Genomic DNA, 18,142 nt, shown 5'->3' with positions numbered 1-18,142 from the left:
TTTAAATATCTTATCAATATTTTGTGAGAAAAATAAGTGCAACAATTTTATATTTAGTAATATTCGTTACCTTTTTTAAGAAATTTAAAAAGTAATGAATATATGCAAATTTTAATTTTATTGTAATTATTGATGAAATGCATTCTGCCGATAAGTAAAATACTTATCAAAAGGTTCTCGCCAGCAACGCCATCTCGCGTTTGGATTCACAAAGCTCGTACTCGTTACTAGCATAACATGATATGCAAGGAGGTATGCGAAATCATAGACAAGGAACGCAACATTGTGCGAGAAGGACAGAGAACATTTAAAATAACGCCACATGGAAAAATCATTAATTACTCGTTTTCTACTTAAAATTTCGATACATCTGAGGTCTTATTTTAAAGCTAGAACTCCAGGCAACTTTCTCATATAGATTTTAATACCAAATTCTATTTATTTATTTAATTATTAATAATTATCGCATCATATGTTCTAATATGTTCTAATACATTAAAGACGCCATATTGAAAATTCATTAATTATTCGTTTTTTATTGATAATTTCTGCACTTTTAAGCATGTATCTTGTAGCTAGAACTTCAGGCAACTTTCTCATATGAATTTTAATACGAAATTCTATGTATTTATTTAATTATTAATAATTAACGCGTTATACGTTCTAATACATTGAACGCGCCCTATTGAAAATTTATTAATTACACGTTTTCTACTGAAAATTTCTGCACTTTTAAGAATGCATCTTATAGCTACAACTATAGACAAGTTTCTTCTATCAATTTTAATATGAAATTCTTATTAATCATTTAATTATCAATAATTAACGCATCATATGTTCTAACATGTTCTAATACATTAAAGACGCTATATTGAAAATTCATTAATTACTCGTTTTCTATTGAAAATTTCTGCACTTTTAAGCATGCATGTTATAGCTAGAACTTCAGACAAGTTTCTTCTATCAATTTTAATGTAAAATTATTGTTAATTATTTAATTATTAATTATTAACGCATCATATGTTCTAATACCTTTTAATACATTAAAGACGTTATATTAAAAATTCATTAATTACTCGTTTTTTACTGAAAATTTTTGCACTTTTAAGCATGCATGTTATAGCTAGAATTTCAGAGAAGTTTCTTGTATCAATTTTAATGTGAAATTCTTATTAATTATTTAATTATTAATTATTAACGCATCATATGTTCTAACATGTTGTAATACATTAAAGACGCTATATTAAAAATTCGTTAATTATTCGTTTCCTACTGAAAATTTTTCCACTTTTAAGCATGCATCTTGTAGCTACAACTATAGACAAGATTCTTCTATCAACTTTAATATGAAATTCTTATTAATTATTAAATTATTAACGATTAATGTGTCATATGTAAATTAACGTTATCGATATGCAACACATTTTTCATTAATTTCACATTATTGTAAGATTTATTTCTAAAAACGAACATATGCATCTTAAACGTCGTTTCCTCCTTTATATTCATGTATAATTTTTGTTCATAATTTTCTTGTTATTTAAATAAATAAATTAATTGTTTATGATTCGGTTTCCGACGGGATATTTACGATCGCAACATTCTTTATAATAATTGCTAATAAATATTTAATGACCAAAAATTTTACATTAAAATTGATATGAGAAAGTTGCCTGAAGTTCTAGCTACAAGATGCATGCTTAAAAGTGCAGAAATTTTCCGTAAAAAATGAGTAATTAATGAATTTTCAATATAGCGTCTTTAATGTATTAGAACATGTTAGAACATATAATGCGTTAATTATTAATAATTAAATAATTAACAATAATTTTACATTAAAATTGATAGAAGAAGCTTGTCTATAGTTATAGCTACAAGATGCATGCTTAAAAGTGCAGAAATTTTCAGTAGAAAATGAATAATTAATGAATTTTCAATATTGCGCCTTCAATGTATTAGAACGTATGACGCATTAATTATTAATAATTAAATAAATAAAGAGAATTTCTTATTAAAATTGATATGAGAAAATTGCCTGGAATTCTAGCTTTAAAATGAGACCTCAGGTGTATCGAAATTTTAAGTAGAAAACGAGTAATTAATGATTTTTCCATGTGGCGTTATTTTAAATGTTTTCTGTCCTTCTCGCACAATATTGCGTTCCTTTTCTATGACTTCGCATACCTCCTTGCATATCATGTTATGCTAGTAACGAGTACGAGCTTCGTGAATCCAAACGCGAGATGGCACCACTGATATTTTCTATTTATTATCTTTTTCTAAATTATCGATAAAATGTAAAAATTTTATCAATGATCTGTGAGAAAAATAAGTGCAACAATTTTATATTTACTAATATCTGTTTGTTTTTTTAAGAAATTTAAAAAGTAATGAATATTTGGAAATTTTAATTTTATCGTAATTATTGATAAAATGCATTCTGACGATAACTAAGATATCTATTAAGAGGTTTTCGACGCTAACGCCATCTCGCGTTTGGATTCACGAAGCTCCGACTCGTTACTAGCATAACATGATATGCAAGGAGGTATGCGAAGTCATAGAAAAGGAACGCAACATTGTGCGAGAAGGACAGAGAACATTTAAAATAACGCCACATGGAAAAATCATTAATTGCTCGTTTTCTACTTACAATTTCGATACATCTGAGGTCTTATTTTAAAGCTAGAACTCCAGGCAACTTTCTCATATAGATTTTAATACCAAATTCTATTTATTTATTTAATTATTAATAATTATCGCATCATATGTTCTAATATGTTCTAATACATTAAAGACGCCATATTGAAAATTCATTAATTATTCGTTTTTTATTGATAATTTCTGCACTTTTAAGCATGTATCTTGTAGCTAGAACTTCAGGCAACTTTCTCATATGAATTTTAATACGAAATTCTATGTATTTATTTAATTATTAATAATTAACGCGTTATACGTTCTAATACATTGAACGCGCCCTATTGAAAATTTATTAATTACATGTTTTCTACTGAAAATTTCTGCACTTTTAAGCATGCATCTTGTAGCTGGAACTTCAGGTAAGTTTCTTCTATCAATTTTGATGTGAAATTCTTATTAATTATTTAATTATTAATTATTAACGCATCATATGTTCTAACATGTTCTAATACGTTAAAGACGCTATATTAAAAATTCATTAATTACTCGTTTTTTACTGAAAATTTTTGCACTTTTAAGCATGCATCTTATAGCTGGAACTTCAGGTAAGTTTCTTCTATCAATTTTATTGTGAAATTCTTATTAATTATTTAATTATTAATTATTAACGCATCATATGTTCTAACATGTTCTAATACGTTAAAGACGCTATATTAAAAATTCATTAATTACTCGTTTTTTACTGAAAATTTTTGCACTTTTAAGCATGCATCTTATAGCTGGAACTTCAGATAAGTTTCTTCTATCAATTTTATTGTGAAATTCTTATTAATTATTTAATTATTAATTATTAACGCATCATATGTTCTAACATGTTTTAATACGTTAAAGACGCTATATTAAAAATTCATTAATTACTCGTTTTTTATTGAAAATTTTTGCACTTTTAAGCATGCATCTTATAGCTAGAACTTCAGAGAAGTTTCTTCTATCAATTTTAATGTGAAATTCTCATTATTTAATTAATTATTGACGATTAATGTGTCATATGTAAATTAACGTTATCGACATGCAACAAATTTTTCATTAATTTCACATTATTGTAAGATTTATTTCTAAAAACGAACATATGCATCTTAAACGTCATTTGCTTCTCTATATTCATGTATAATTTTTATTCATAATCTTCTTGTTATTTAATTAAATAAATTAATTTTTTGTGATTCGGATACCGACGGAATATTTATGATCGCAACATTCTTTACAATAATTGCTAATAAATATTTAATGACCAAGAATTTGACATTAAAATTGATATGAGAAAGTTGCCTGAAGTTCTAGCTACAAGATGCATGCTTAAAAGTGCAGAAATTTTCAGTAGATAACGAATAATTAATGACTTTTCAATATGGCGCCTTCAATGTATTAGAACGTATAACGCAGTAATTATTAATAATTAAATAAATAAAGACGATTTCGTATTAAAATTGATATGAGAAAGTTGCCTGGAGTTCTAGCTTTAAAATGAGACCTCAGGTGTATCGAAATTTTAAGTAGAAAACGAGTAATTAATGATTTTTCCATGTGGCGTTATTTTAAATGTTCTCTGTCCTTCTCGCACAATGTTGCGTTCCTTTTCTATGACTTCGCATACCTCCTTGCATATCATGTTATGCTAGTAACGAGTCGGAGCTTCGTGAATCCAAACGCGAGATGGCGTTAGCGTCGAAAACCTCTTAATAGATATCTTAGTTATCGTCAGAATGCATTTTATCAATAATTACGATAAAATTAAAATTTCCAAATATTCATTACTTTTTAAATTTCTTAAAAAAACAAACAGATATTAGTAAATATAAAATTGTTGCACTTATTTTTCTCACAGAACATTGATAAAATTTTTACATTTTATCGATAATTTAGAAAAAGATAATAAATAGAAAATATCAGTGGTGCCATCTCGCGTTTGGATTCACGAAGCTCGTACTCGTTACTAGCATAACATGATATGCAAGGAGGTTTGCGAAGTCATAGAAAAGGAACGCAATATTGTGCGAGAAGGACAGAGAACATTTAAAATAACGCCACATGGAAAAATCATTAATTACTCATTTTCTACTTAAAATTTCGATACATTTAAGGTCTCATTTTAAAGCTAGAACTCCAGACAACTTTCTCATATCAATTTTAATGCGAAATGCTTCTTAATTATTTAATGATTAATGCTTAATACGTTCTAATATATTAAAGACGCTATATTGAAAATTTATTAATTACTTTATTAATTACTTTTTTATTAATATTTTCTGCACTTGTAAGCATGAATCTTGTAGCTAGAACTTCAGGCAAGTTTCTTCTATCAATTTTAATGTGAAATTCTTGTTAACTATTTAATTATTAACGATTAATGTGTCATATGTAAATTAACATTACCGACATGCAACACATTTTTCGTTAATTTCACATTATTATAAGATTTATTTTTAAATGTCAATATATGTATCTTAAACGTTGTTTTCTTCTCTATATTCATGTATAATTTTTATTCATAATTTTTTTGTTATTTAAATAAATAAATTAATTGTTTATGATTCGGTTACCGACGGGATATTTACGATCGCAACATTCTTTATAATAATTGTTGATAAATATTTAATGGCCAAGAATTTTACATTAAAATTGATATGAGAAAGTTACCTGAAGTTTTAGCTACAAGATGCATGCTTAAAAGTGCAGAAATTTTCAATAGAAAACGAGTAATTAATAAATTTTCAATATAGCGTCTTTAATGTATTAGAACATATTAGAACATATGATGCGTTAATAATTAATAATTAAATAATTGATAAGAATTTCACATTAAAATTGATAGAAGAAACTTGTCTGAAGTTCTAGCTATAGGATGCATGCTTAAATGTGCAAAAATTTTCAATAAAAAATGAGTAATTAATGAATTTTTAATATAGCGTCTTTAATGTATTAGAACATGTTAGAACATATAATGCGTTAATTATTAATAATTAAATAATTAACAATAATTTTACATTAAAATTGATAAGAGAAGCTTATCTATAGTTATAGCTGCAAGATGCATGCTTAAAAGTGCAGAAATTTTCAGTAGAAAATGAATAATTAATGAATTTTCAATATGGCGCCTTCAATGTATTAGAACGTATGACGCATTAATTATTAATAATTAAATAAATAAAGACAATTTCGTATTAAAATTGATATGAGAAAGTTGCCTGGAATTCTAGCTTTAAAATGAGACCTCAGATGTATCGAAATTTTAAGTAGAAAACGAGTAATTAATGATTTTTCCATGTGGCGTTATTTTAAATGTTCTCTGTCCTTCTCGCACAATATTGCGTTCCTTTTCTATGACTTCGCATACCTCCTTGCATATCATGTTATGCTAGTAACGAGTCGGAGCTTCGTGAATCCAAACGCGAGATGGCGTTGATGTCGAAAACTTTTTAATAGGTATCTTACTTATCGGCAAAATGCATTTCATCAATAATTAGGATAAAATTAAGATAGAAAAGAGATATTATATTATAATTTAATAATCATTTACGTATGTGAGAAATTTAGAAAATATGAGGAATATGAGATGAATAATAAAGAAAAGAAGGAAGATTTATTAATTTATGTAATTTATATACAATATATATATATATATATATATATATATATATATATATATAAATTTTTAGATGGAATTTTTTTTTCTTATATACATATAAATGAAATTTATATGTATATAAAAAATATATATTTATTATATATATATATATATATATATATATATATATATATATATATATATATATATATATATAAATTTTGAGATGGAATTTTTTTTTCTTTTAAGTGAAATTTATGTGTATATAAAAAATATATATTTATTATTATTATACAATATACTATACAATATATTATAATGTCATATAAAAAAATATAAATAAATATAATAAAATCTATATATTCAGTTATTATTTTTAATCAATAAAACAGGATGAACTTGTCTGTGTTATTTACTTCTGTAATTTATAGAGGGCATATTAAACATTATAATTTTTTGCGCGATCGGTATTTTAGACTATGGAACACAAAGTCTCGTTAAATGTTAGATCTATCTTGTATTTTATTCGAGTAATAAAAAAAAAAAAACAAAATTTGTGAAAAGTTTATATTAAAGAGCTCAGATAGTAGCACTTACATTATCAATAATTAAACAAAACAATTAAATATTAACAATTTCGCAAAATTAACAAATAGTGATGATATAAGAGGTTATCTTTTTTAATTATACAAAACAGAAAATGATATTGGTTGAATATTTCCTTTTACGTACAATATTATGATAATGTGTGATATAAAGTTGATTAGAAAAGTGATATAAATATCTTCAATGACATGTGCAATGTTAAAGCATGGTTGTCACGCCACGAAAGATGAAACAGGTTGCCTTTTCTGTGATTTGTATAATATTAGGTAAATATTCAAAAATATCATATTGATTTCTTTTTTATTAATTTTTTTTTATCAATCGTTACATGTCATTGATAATATCGTATATTTTACATATGTGACAGTGTTAGGATTTTATAAAACATTAGTAAATCCAGAAGATGAACAATCTTTCACCAGAGTTCACCCACGAGATCGTAAATCTCATCTAGGAGATGTAAATGAAATTGAAAGTGTCAATGAAAAAGTTCAAGAGGCAGTTGATGAAAATATACGTTATACTGATATTAAAGATATCGAAGAAGCAAAAATACGAATTCGTGAGTTAGAGGGCAAATTACAACATCTTGAAGCTAAAATCGAAAACAAAGTATCAAAAGACTTTCCTACAGTCAAGTTTCTTAATTATAAGAACCGGAAAAGAATATTAGTCACAGGTGGAGCTGGCTTTGTTGGATCACATTTGGTTGATCGTTTAATGCTTGCTGGCCATGAAGTGATAGTCGTAGATAATTTTTTTACTGGAAGAAAGCGTAATGTTGAACATTGGGTTGGCCATGAGAATTTTGAGCTTGTTCATCACGACATTGTTAGACCTCTTTATTTAGAAGTTGACGAAATATATCATCTTGCTAGCCCAGCTAGTCCGCCACATTATATGCTTAATCCAGTTAAAACAATAAAGACAAATACATTAGGTACAATAAATATTTTAGGTATGTATACTATATGTATTTGAAGTTAAAAAAATCCATTTAAATAGTCAGTTCATTTAAATAATTAAGCCATATTTTATTATAATAATATTAATAAATATAATTATCCGATTATATCAGGTCTTGCGAAAAGAGTGGGAGCAAGAGTTTTAATAGCTAGTACATCTGAAGTTTATGGAGATCCTAATGAACATCCTCAGTCAGAAACTTATTGGGGCCATGTGAATCCTATAGGTATACAAAAATGATTGTAATTTTATTTAATTGTAATGAAAATAATTGATAATATAATTTTCGTAGGGCCAAGAGCTTGTTACGACGAAGGAAAACGCGTAGCGGAAACATTAAGCTATGCATACATGAGACAAGAGGGTGTTTCAGTACGCGTTGCTCGAATTTTTAATACATTCGGGCCAAGAATGCATATGAATGATGGTCGTGTAGTTTCAAACTTTATTCTACAAGCATTACAGAATGATTCGATTACGATATATGGTAGTGGAAAACAAACGAGATCATTTCAATATGTATCTGATTTAGTCGACGGGTTAGTTACTTTAATGGCATCTAATTATACTCAACCAATAAATATTGGAAATCCTGTGGAGCATACAATAGAAGGTAAATATGAAGTTATTAAATATTTTTAGAATAATTGATATAATGGTTTGAAAAAAAACATAATTTCTAATCGATTACAGAATTTGCTCTTATAATAAAAGATCTAGTTGGTACTAATAGTAAAATAGTTGAACTTGCCGCGGTCGAAGATGATCCACAGCGAAGAAGACCAGATATCACTAGAGCTAAAAAATATTTAAATTGGGAACCAAAAGTTCCTTTAGCAGAAGGACTTAAAAAAACGATAATGTATTTCGCTAAGGAATTACAAAGAACAAAGCATTCTCAGAAAAGTAGTTTCAAACAATATTCTTACAAAAATGATCACGATATAGTAGAACAACTCTAACAAACAAAATATCAATACAATTAATTTTTATCCACTTTTAATAAGTGGTTTCGGAAAGTGCCATTATGCTATGGACCATTATGTGCCAAGAGATTCCCCGTCCAAATTGAAAATTTTGTATAATTTAGAATATTAACAGGTACACATATTCTCTTTTTTAATTTAAAATAAAAAAAAAAAAATAAAAAAAAAGAAATACAATGATATTTAAAAAATTTAATAAGAAAAAATTTTCGTACCAAAATTGATATTTTGTATTTATGAAATCGATATTTATTTCAGCTTCATTAGGATGATAACTTGTTAAGTTCAACACAAATATAATGAATTTATTTATTACATATATATGGTATGCAATAATATTTAGTTCAAGTGGTGAATGCTTATATTACTTATTTTATAATGAAATGAAATTTTTAAAATCCTATGTTTAGAATTGTGTGCGACGGTGCTGGGGAAAATTAATATTCTTTTTCCCTATATAAATTATTAGATTAAACGACACGAACTTTGAAAGGTATTATACCGGATTTACTTAATATTTCTATAAAATTAATTTTTTCTCGAATATACATGACATTATCTATTATTGAATTTCTGTAATGATATATGATAGTAAAATTAATCACTATACTTGTAATTAATAAGTAAGTTTTTAATAATTTTTGTCATCGAATTTTTTATTATAGAGACAAATGCGGTCTCAAGATTTCTCCTTCTTATGAAATAATTCTTTTGAACGTTTGTAATATATTAATAACGTGTTGTGTGATATATACACAGTGTAAGCCGTAAGTACTGTAATATTTCATAAGTGTGTAAACAGGAAAGTAATTTTATACCGTACGAAAAAAAAAAAAAATGTATTCTATCCGAGTATGAGTAAAAAAAAAAAAAAAAAACACTTTTGTAAAGATAATTCTGTTTCGTCTGGAGGACTGATACTAGTTTAATTTATATACAAGTAATCACATATGTAGAGAGAAATATAAAATCAATGCTTGTACCCATAACGTGTACACAAATTTTTGCAACCACGATCATCTATTCAACCTCCTCATCCGCCTCAAAAGTAAAAAAGATTTCCAATGATCGCATCGCGGGAATGTATACATTGTTGCATAACGAGTTTGATGATTCTTCTTGTCCGGTTGCGCTCCAACTAGATAATATTATAATTCCGGCAAGCGTGACCACTTACTGAAGACGCATTCCAGGGCGAGATTGAAGAATCGCCCCGGCCGATTATAGCGCATTTGAAGGGCCGATTGCCCATAATGGGTGTCGCGTGGGCCCTGACAGGGCGCACGTGGTTGTCCTGTCTCGAAGACAGGAAAGAGAGAAACGGTTGATACAAGAGGGAAGGAAGGAAAGAGATGGACGAACAGATTGGCGAGAGTAAGGGGCCGGTAAGACTCGGCGATTCTTAACTATAATCATCGCATCCGGGATATGCCGTGGCTTTGTCGTCGCGGATGAAAATGCCGCAAGGGTGAAGATGATCTAATCGTTGAGGAGACAGTCCAATCCGCTAACGACTCGGAGGAAACAAGGCGGACAGAGATCTCCTTTTTCTTTTTCTCTACGTTACGCTTTCGTATAATCGTTTTGTTTTAATCAAACCGCACACTTTCGCACTGACATCCCTTTGCATAAATAATCAAACGAATTATTCACGTATATCTTCCTTTTCTTTTCCTCGTATGCAACTCGTTGCAAAAAATGGCCCGCGATGAGGCGTTACGAGTTAAGAGAGGGTGTACCACGTACGCGTAATCGACGAACTTGAACGACTTCCTGTCTGCGGAGAAGACCGGAGGAACAGGTGACCTAATTCAGCGTAACGTAAAGTAACTCTTGCTCTCTATCCGCCGGTGGTCCGCCGGTAACCCGATCTATCTATTGGTAAATGATATTCGTCTAACGTGGGTTGAGCACGTGAGCCAGCGGTGTTACTTGTTACCTGGGTCCGAGCAAGGGGGATGTTTCGATTAGGGTAAGGATGAATGGATGAATCGATGACGACAAGACGAGAGGTCTACTGTCGATGGAATAATTAATAAATATAGAAAAAAAGAGAGAGATGGAGGAAGATAAAGAAAAGAAATCGTGCGGAGAAATATTGGTATCGGTTCAGCTGGGATCAAGAATGAAAAGAGGCATCAGTATTCGACACTGCATCACGAGTTTCCGAGTATAAACGTATATTCATCGCGATATTCATTCTCACCTTCTCTCCAAATGTATTCTATTCTTATTGAAAGAAAGCGGAACGAACCGGAAGATGAAGACGCCAGATACCCTCGATGGAAGTTTGCACGCTCGTCGATAAGATGGAAAAAGAGAGAGAGAGAGAGAGAGGAAAGAGGAAAGAAAGAAAGGGTAAGAGGAGGTAAATTATTGATGAAAAATAGGAATTCGTCGCGAGGGTATGGGGACGACCGATCGGAAGTTTTCACGTGAAATTTGCATTGCGAATTTAACATGCCCGTTCATCTCTACTTTGTCCCTGCATTATGTATGACCCATACGGCAACCTTCTCGGGCTACCTTCTCTGTTACGGATTTGAAAGTGTAGCAGACTACTCGACACACATTCCCGTATCTAACCTTCCTCGCGCTTATCTCTCGTGCTACCTTTTAACGTACTATCAGCCCAACGTGCTTCTTGCACCCTCGTGGTTAATGATAAAAGCAAGAATGTTCCTTTTCGAACGCGGAGAAGAGAAGTTTTGATGAACGTCAATGGAACATTAGGTTTTTTATAAATTCGTACAATGGTATAACCCGTTATATAATATATATACATATATATACATGTATGAACGTTGTTCCATTCTGAATTCTGAATAGAAAAATTACTGGAGGAAATTTCTGCGAATGCGCGGTTTTATTCATGACTGACGGAGGAGAAGACCATTGTTGTAACTGGCGGTGAAATGTTCTTGAGAGGATACTTTTTCTCAATGACATGGAAAAACGACATTCACAATTCGACAAAGTTATTAAGAAAAAAAAAATAACTTTTTCAAAGTTTAGCCTTTGATCAATCAGCACAGCTCTCTTCTCGAAACGTTAATCGCATCGTTAAAATAAGATGTCAAGAAGACGGTGACGAAATAACTTTGACACTTATATAAGTTTAATAAATCCATTCGAATGCTACGGCCAATATTTCATATACGCATTTTTTTTTCGCGATCGAAACGCTCGTTTCCAAGATGTTTCGTACAATTATCCCGACAAACGCGTCCAAGCATCATTATTACGTACAAATCAGGACACGTTTACGCATGATCTACGAGACTTTAATTATGCCTTCGGGGTAGTAGGAAAGGAATAGACGGATTAGACGAAAACTAGTTCGCGTGAGCAGCTGTCTGACAAATCGATGCGTTCGAATAGGACGGAATAATTATGAGGCACGACTCGTGCACGGTAGTTTCTTGTTTTTCGCAAAACGTAATCGGAGAGCTTGACAAGTGAAAATCACCGACCGGTTTAGTGTTCATTGGCGACGTTGGATCGCAAGAATGATAAGTTGCTTTCGATGCTGTATGAAAATGAAACGAACCATTCCCTATCCTCTAGAAACTTGTTGCTCGTTCAATAAATAACCAATCGTCCCAGTATGGATTCGAAGAGGATCGTTTCGTCCTAGCTTCGTCGAGGTGAAATACAATTTACCAGAGAAAACCCAGAGTACGAAATACAAACTCTCCTAAAACGTAATTTATCTTGGACTCCTTTGTGCACCGGAGTCATTGAAATTCTCGCAATTTCCACCAATGATTATTTTCGAGTGATGGTCGGGATTCGAATGGCTATCGAACGAACAATACAATTCCAAGTTTCCCTCTTGTGCACTTTATTTTCCTACCCTTTGTACGCGAAAGTAAACGAATTTATCACCAATGCTCCCGCCTTTCATGGAATTCACCGGGCCATTTCTCGAAATTGCAGCCGAGCAGTGGGAAAGCTAACACACGCGTGTATAAATTCCCCTTTCGCGGAACATTTTCGCAGGCATCGAGGATTTGCCCACCTGAAGAGGAAGATACCCGGAGTGTGCAGCTTTCGCGAAACGCATAAACATTTCACCTGAACCGCCCACTCTCGGAGGCAGGCGCTCTCTGCAATATCGCAAATATTCTGGCGCCATCGAGTTTCGAGCCGGTGTCTAAATAAATAGCCGATCGACGAGGACTTAGTTATGCATGCGACTCGGTCAAAGCGAGGATGCCAGAGGATGGCTCGGCTCGAACAAGTGGCTTCGCCTTTTCGATGGCCCGACAACAGCTATGATTTGTTTCTCGCGAGATGACATATGGATGGACTCGTTGAACGAATGGCCGAGACCAAGCTCTCTAAAAAGAGGAGAGATTATTTCAACGGCAACGTCAAGTGGCAACGGGTGACAGACACAGTGAAGGATCTTAACGCTCTTCCCGAGCTCTGATTATAACTCGACGTGTCGAGTTATAATTATTCAAGGTTAATCCCTTCGTCGTAATGTCTCTTTCAAGAGAGGGAAAAAGGAAAAGTTGGCGAAGAAAGATTATCTATAAAATAAGCAGGAGGGGATTCAGCGGAAGAAGGAGAGACATTGTTAAACGTATGTACATATATTCCAAGATATCTGTCCAAGTTAATATTTGCTATCGATCTAAGTGTCCCCCAATCGAGTCTAGAAATCGTATCTGAATCGTGTTTAAAAGCGCGTAGATAAGCTGATCGATGAGTAAGACCGACGACTCACCGAATTTGCTGTTATCAGGTTGTTCGGTTCGACTTATCGATCGTTCCACGAACAAATCCTTTCCCTCTCGGATTCGGAGCGAATAAACGTGGTAGTCTCGCTACGGTAATAACTGCGCGTACAGGTGGTTTAAAGCGACCGGTGAGGTAAATGACGGGTTGAAAGAGGCGAAGATACGTTAATACCGCGGCAATAAAAGGCTGGTGGTACAGTTACACGGTTCCTCTTCCTCGAACGCGTATACATTTACGCGCAAGATTTATCGAATCGCACCACGTCGAGTCTTGTTTTCGAGTCGTTTCTCATCCATGTTTCAACGGGGATCTTTATGATCTTCGTACGAGGACTGGTGGAATCGCGACGCGGGAAAATGGCACGTACGTTTCGTTTTATAACCGTGTCCTATTTTTTTTTTTTCTCGCGATCGTTGGATATTTTACGAGACGATCGATTTTGGGTGTTCCTAAGTGTTCCTCCTTATGTTTCTAAATTTGCATCCCTACACGTTGCATTCGAACGAGCTGCGCAACTTGCGTCGGACTGCAAGTTGCAGGCCTCGTGTGAACGACCCCGGCCCTCATACGAAATGTAAATATTTACACGAGCAGCTGTCAGTGAAGGGGAATATTCGTTTTTTCAGGTAATATCCCTATACTATACGGAGGCGCGTTACAAGCGCGGTATGTTATCCTGCCATCAGCAGATATTTTTCGGGCTCCTTCTCAACCAACTTTCTCGTCGATGGTTTTGGAAATGATAAGAATGCACTTAGGAATATTCGATTATAATCCGAGAGTAATTGGGTTAAAGAGATTGAGAGGTAAAAATCTAGATTAAAAACAATTGTTGGAGCGATGACGAATTACGCTCCTACAATCGTGTATTATGATCTACGTTTAACGTTATAATTTTCTTTTTCAGTTCTCGGTAAAAATTAAGATTAATTCTCCTCGTCGATTGATTCGTGACAAAATATACCAGTAGATATATTAGATATAAGTAAAAAAGGAGATACTTGATGTGAAATTTTTGATCAAAATTTTGATTTTCAAAGAATAAAGGAAACGGATTATATGTAAGTATTTATATTATATCCTTATTTATTCTCTTTCAATTTACATTTGGTGGAAATTTTATTTTAATTAATTCTAATTTTAAAACGGAGTACGTATAATACTCTCTATTTTTATATACTTACACCTTTTTCAAGATACCATTAAAATTCATAACGACGATTTCAGAAGATCGGCGTAACCAATCAGATTGTCTTCATCCAGATGTCTACAATCGCGACAACTTATTAAATTAAAATTATAATCTCTCGGCGAGTATCGAATATCATATAAACTGGAACCATCGGTGGTGAATCATCCTCTGACCGGAGAAAAAAAAAAAGAAGACCGTCGTTCGAGATACAGAAAGAATCGGAGAGCTGCAATTACTTAACATACCACAGCGGGGACAATTTTTTTCTTTCATCCTCCATCCTCGATCATCACGGACGTTAGGTGAAGAACAGCGTGGTCCTAATAGGGTGAAATGTGATTTTTCTAGTGGAGTACCCCTACCACGTCCGGATCGCCACTCGCAGAAGATATACTTGGCGCGGCTTGGCCTGTCCGCCAAGCGACCGAGCAGTTTTCTGGCGCTGGCTGGCAGAGCAGCTGTTTCCAGACTGGAGGCGGTATTCTCGCTGGAAGTTCAGTCTCGTTGCGACCGTCGGCGAGGTCGTGTCGTAGCCTGCCGTTTTTGCGGCCGCGCTTTGCCTTCCCGCCACGTGCGCTCCTCTTCCTCTCTCCTCCCCTTCTCTGCCCCATTCTCATCTCATCTCGTCTCGTCTCGTCTCGTCTCGTCAGCCGATACATCTCGAAACCGGCTCCCGGTTGGAAACTCTTGGGATCCGCGGTGAACCACGCGACGTGCACGTCGCCCTGGGAACGGACGGACGCTTCCACGGAGCAAGAGAAATCGAGGAGGATTCAGCTTGATCGAGACGTCAGTGAGTAGTAGACTAGAATTATATCCTCTTCTTTTTTTTTTTTATTTACGAAAGATAGAAGGGGAGATTGGAAAAGGAAAGTTTTAGGGCGTGTTGATGGATCGTTGCTCGATTGGTGAACGATTGGGAGGAGCGATCCTGTCGTTAGAATCGGTGAAAAAAAATTATGAAAAATCGGAAAAGAAGTGTTAATTATCGTGGAATTTAAGATTGTACAATATGATGGAAAATTTTTTCCATAACATTCCGGTATTGATTTATTCGCCGAGTGGTGATTGTGCAATGATTCATTACGGTAAAGTGTACTTTATGATTCGTAAAGCGATTATCGATGTTGTACATATGTTGCATATATGTACAACTATATATATATATATATATTGTTTCCTCTAATTCCTCCTAGTAGAAAAATACGCTGTAATTTGCGATTCGTTCCATTCCAACATTCAATTTTTAGTTAGCATTTTTTATTCTGGGCGCGTCATCGACAATATTCCAGAACAGAAATGATACGTTGGAATGGAAAAACGAAACAAACCGGCTGTCATCGATTCGTTTGTTTCTCTTGAATGCACGGATATAATCTTCGGTGTTACGTAAACCGTCTCCAGTTTTCGCGGTCCCCCACCTCCTCACTCGGGGCAGTTTCGAAACTATGGCGCGCTTTGTTTCACCGGAGGGGTTTCCGGCCGACGAATTCGCGGCACTCCAAAACCGGAAACTGTGGCCCCACACGTGGGGCCCACGGTGGAATCAGGCCACGTATAAGCTTGTTCTTCTGTCTCTCGATCCTTCGAGGTGGTGGTCACTTCGAGGAATCGCAAGAAATAAAAAAAAGAAAAAGAAAGAAAAAAACAAGAAAAAAAGAAAAAGGAAAAGAAACGATAAATGCATGTGTCTCCGAGGACCGATATAAGTTGGCCCGTTGGAGAGTTGGAGCGGATCGACTTTCGAATATTTTGCGGGACGCGCGTTTTATTTCGCGCCGACCAAAGGAATTCGACGCGTTTCGGAATAATTTTATGTCGGGGCTTCTTCGTGTTCGAGCGGGCCAAGTCATTGAAATATTCAGGTTTAGGAAGCTGTGGCCGTGGCGCGGTAAAATAGAAATTGTAAATCAATTCGTTGGGAAATTATAGAAATCGTGTGAATTCGTTTTGAGAAACGGTAATTGCGTTACGCGGAGTTAGCGATTTAATGGAAGCGTATGTACGTGGAAATGGTTGTACGTTTGACGATATAATGGGATTATTAAAGATTTAATAAAGATGGATAATATCGAATGGACGACGCGGGAAAGCGGGAAACGATTAAAAGCAATTGACTATCGAAAGCTTTGTCGCGTGTTACGCTTAAAAAAATATCTCTGCAGCACCGGGCCGCTCGTTAAACGTTACTGTAATACAACAACATTACCGTGTTACTGGATAGAAATCCGATCGGTTCGAATCAGCGATCAGATTGAATGGACGTGGATTGAAAGACTAGTAGCTTAGAAAATATATTCCCAAACGCACCACACGCTTTGAATATCCGAGTCTAAATATACAGAGTTCGAGAGACAAAGTCTTTGCACACCTGAGTCAATTTTTAAACAAAAAAAATAAAAAAAGAAGAAATTGGGACGCTTTTAAACTCTGACATCTCCAAACGAACTCACGCGCAAGGATAATGAAACAACTTGAAAAATATATTCTCGGATAGCTGTCAATTTACACCAACATCGATCGACCATCATTAGCGGTTTCTCGTCGATCTTTCGAGTTTTCAATCAGATCGATCGATAAGTGTTCGTTACGAAAGTATAGCGAATAAACTTTAAAGGACGATTGTGTAAGAATCGGCGTATCGTAGATTGATCCACAAACGTGGACACCTGTGTTCCGATATCTCGATTGATTAACGATTCATTGTATTTTCGTTGGTAAAAGGAACGGCCATGCCATAATAGATCACACCTCTTTTCTTGTTTCGTATCAACTATTCGTATCGCGAGTTACGAACGTGTTTGCGGTAATTCGATCCATCGATCGGTATAATTGTTTCACATCTGACACATAGTTTATACTGAATTATTTTCCAGTAAATCCTATTATGTAAAACTCTCTCATGCAGGAAAATAAAAATCCTAATAACATCTTAAACGTGATCTTTTCATTATTGATATTTTCTAAGATAGATCTTAAGACATTGTGCAAAGAAGAAAATTTCACAAGTCTGAAAATATTTTACTTCAAACAGAAGAAACTTTTTCTTGAAAGATTAACATGAAATATTATCCATCGATCATATTCTCTCTTTCGATTTTAATTCTTATGTTTCTTTAATTATTTACCATTATTTCTATTATATTTCACTTTTTAAATTTATATTTAAAATTATTATATTATATTCATATCTTGATTTCAATAATTTTCTTAATTAACAAAATTCTAATTCTCGTAGTGTCAAATCGATGTTGTCAACGCGTTAACAAGTTTTTCGACGAGAGGATAAATAATAAGAGGCTTAGAAGAATTTCGATCAATTCGAATATCATCAATTTTCCACGCAACGCTCTGAAAAGAGTGGAACGAAAGAGGTCC

General features: G+C 33.3%; 2 protein-coding genes and 1 non-coding gene across 6 annotated transcripts in view; 2 read left to right on the top strand and 1 right to left on the bottom strand.

Moving 5' to 3' along the window:
- The first annotated feature begins 6,726 nt into the window (after window positions 1-6,726).
- On the top strand, window positions 6,727-9,809 carry LOC410234 (UDP-glucuronic acid decarboxylase 1). 3 transcript variants are annotated; one of them, XR_001704433.2, is made up of 7 exons: window positions 6,727-7,137; window positions 7,239-7,829; window positions 7,950-8,063; window positions 8,130-8,450; window positions 8,531-8,938; window positions 9,082-9,316; window positions 9,489-9,809. XR_001704433.2 is itself a non-coding variant. In XM_016914372.2 (5 exons), the coding sequence occupies exons 1-5, from the start codon at window positions 7,077-7,079 to the stop codon at window positions 8,797-8,799; spliced, it is 1,356 nt and encodes a 451-aa protein (XP_016769861.1). In that variant the 5' UTR covers window positions 6,727-7,076; the 3' UTR covers window positions 8,800-8,960. The 3 variants fall into 3 exon arrangements, 1 of the variants encoding a protein (XP_016769861.1); XR_001704432.2 differs by having other exon boundaries at window positions 9,082-9,809; XM_016914372.2 differs by lacking the exons at window positions 9,082-9,316; window positions 9,489-9,809 and having other exon boundaries at window positions 8,531-8,960.
- On the bottom strand, window positions 9,758-9,883 carry Mir3775 (microRNA 3775). The gene has a single exon (NR_039472.1). It is a non-coding gene; the product is annotated as a microRNA 3775 (primary transcript).
- A 4,935-nt stretch (window positions 9,884-14,818) lies between these two features.
- LOC410233 (extracellular sulfatase SULF-1 homolog) overlaps window positions 14,819-18,142 on the top strand; it is a 70,351-nt gene continuing 67,027 nt past the window's right edge. Inside the window, exon 1 of one of the 2 annotated variants that reach the window (XM_016914366.2) lies at window positions 14,819-15,557. The gene's annotated coding sequence lies outside the window, so the exon portion shown is untranslated. The remainder of the gene's footprint in view (window positions 15,558-18,142) is intronic. The other variant, XM_006562788.3, reaches the window with a different exon arrangement.

Source organism: Apis mellifera, linkage group LG10 (genome assembly GCF_003254395.2).
Source record: "Apis mellifera strain DH4 linkage group LG10, Amel_HAv3.1, whole genome shotgun sequence".
Classification (NCBI taxonomy): domain Eukaryota; kingdom Metazoa; phylum Arthropoda; class Insecta; order Hymenoptera; family Apidae; genus Apis; species Apis mellifera.
Note: the sequence above shows the minus strand (reverse complement) of the source record. Positions and strands in the feature narration are given on the sequence as shown.

Excerpts from the sequence above, each read along its gene's own strand:
- LOC410234 (XM_016914372.2), top strand. The coding sequence starts at position 7,077 with ATGGTTGTCACGCCACGAAAGATGAAACAGGTTGCCTTTTCTGTGATT. Across the intron at positions 7,830-7,949 it reads AGGTACAATAAATATTTTAG|GTCTTGCGAAAAGAGTGGGA; the intron begins GTATGTATACTA and ends CGATTATATCAG. Across the intron at positions 8,451-8,530 it reads TGTGGAGCATACAATAGAAG|AATTTGCTCTTATAATAAAA; the intron begins GTAAATATGAAG and ends AATCGATTACAG.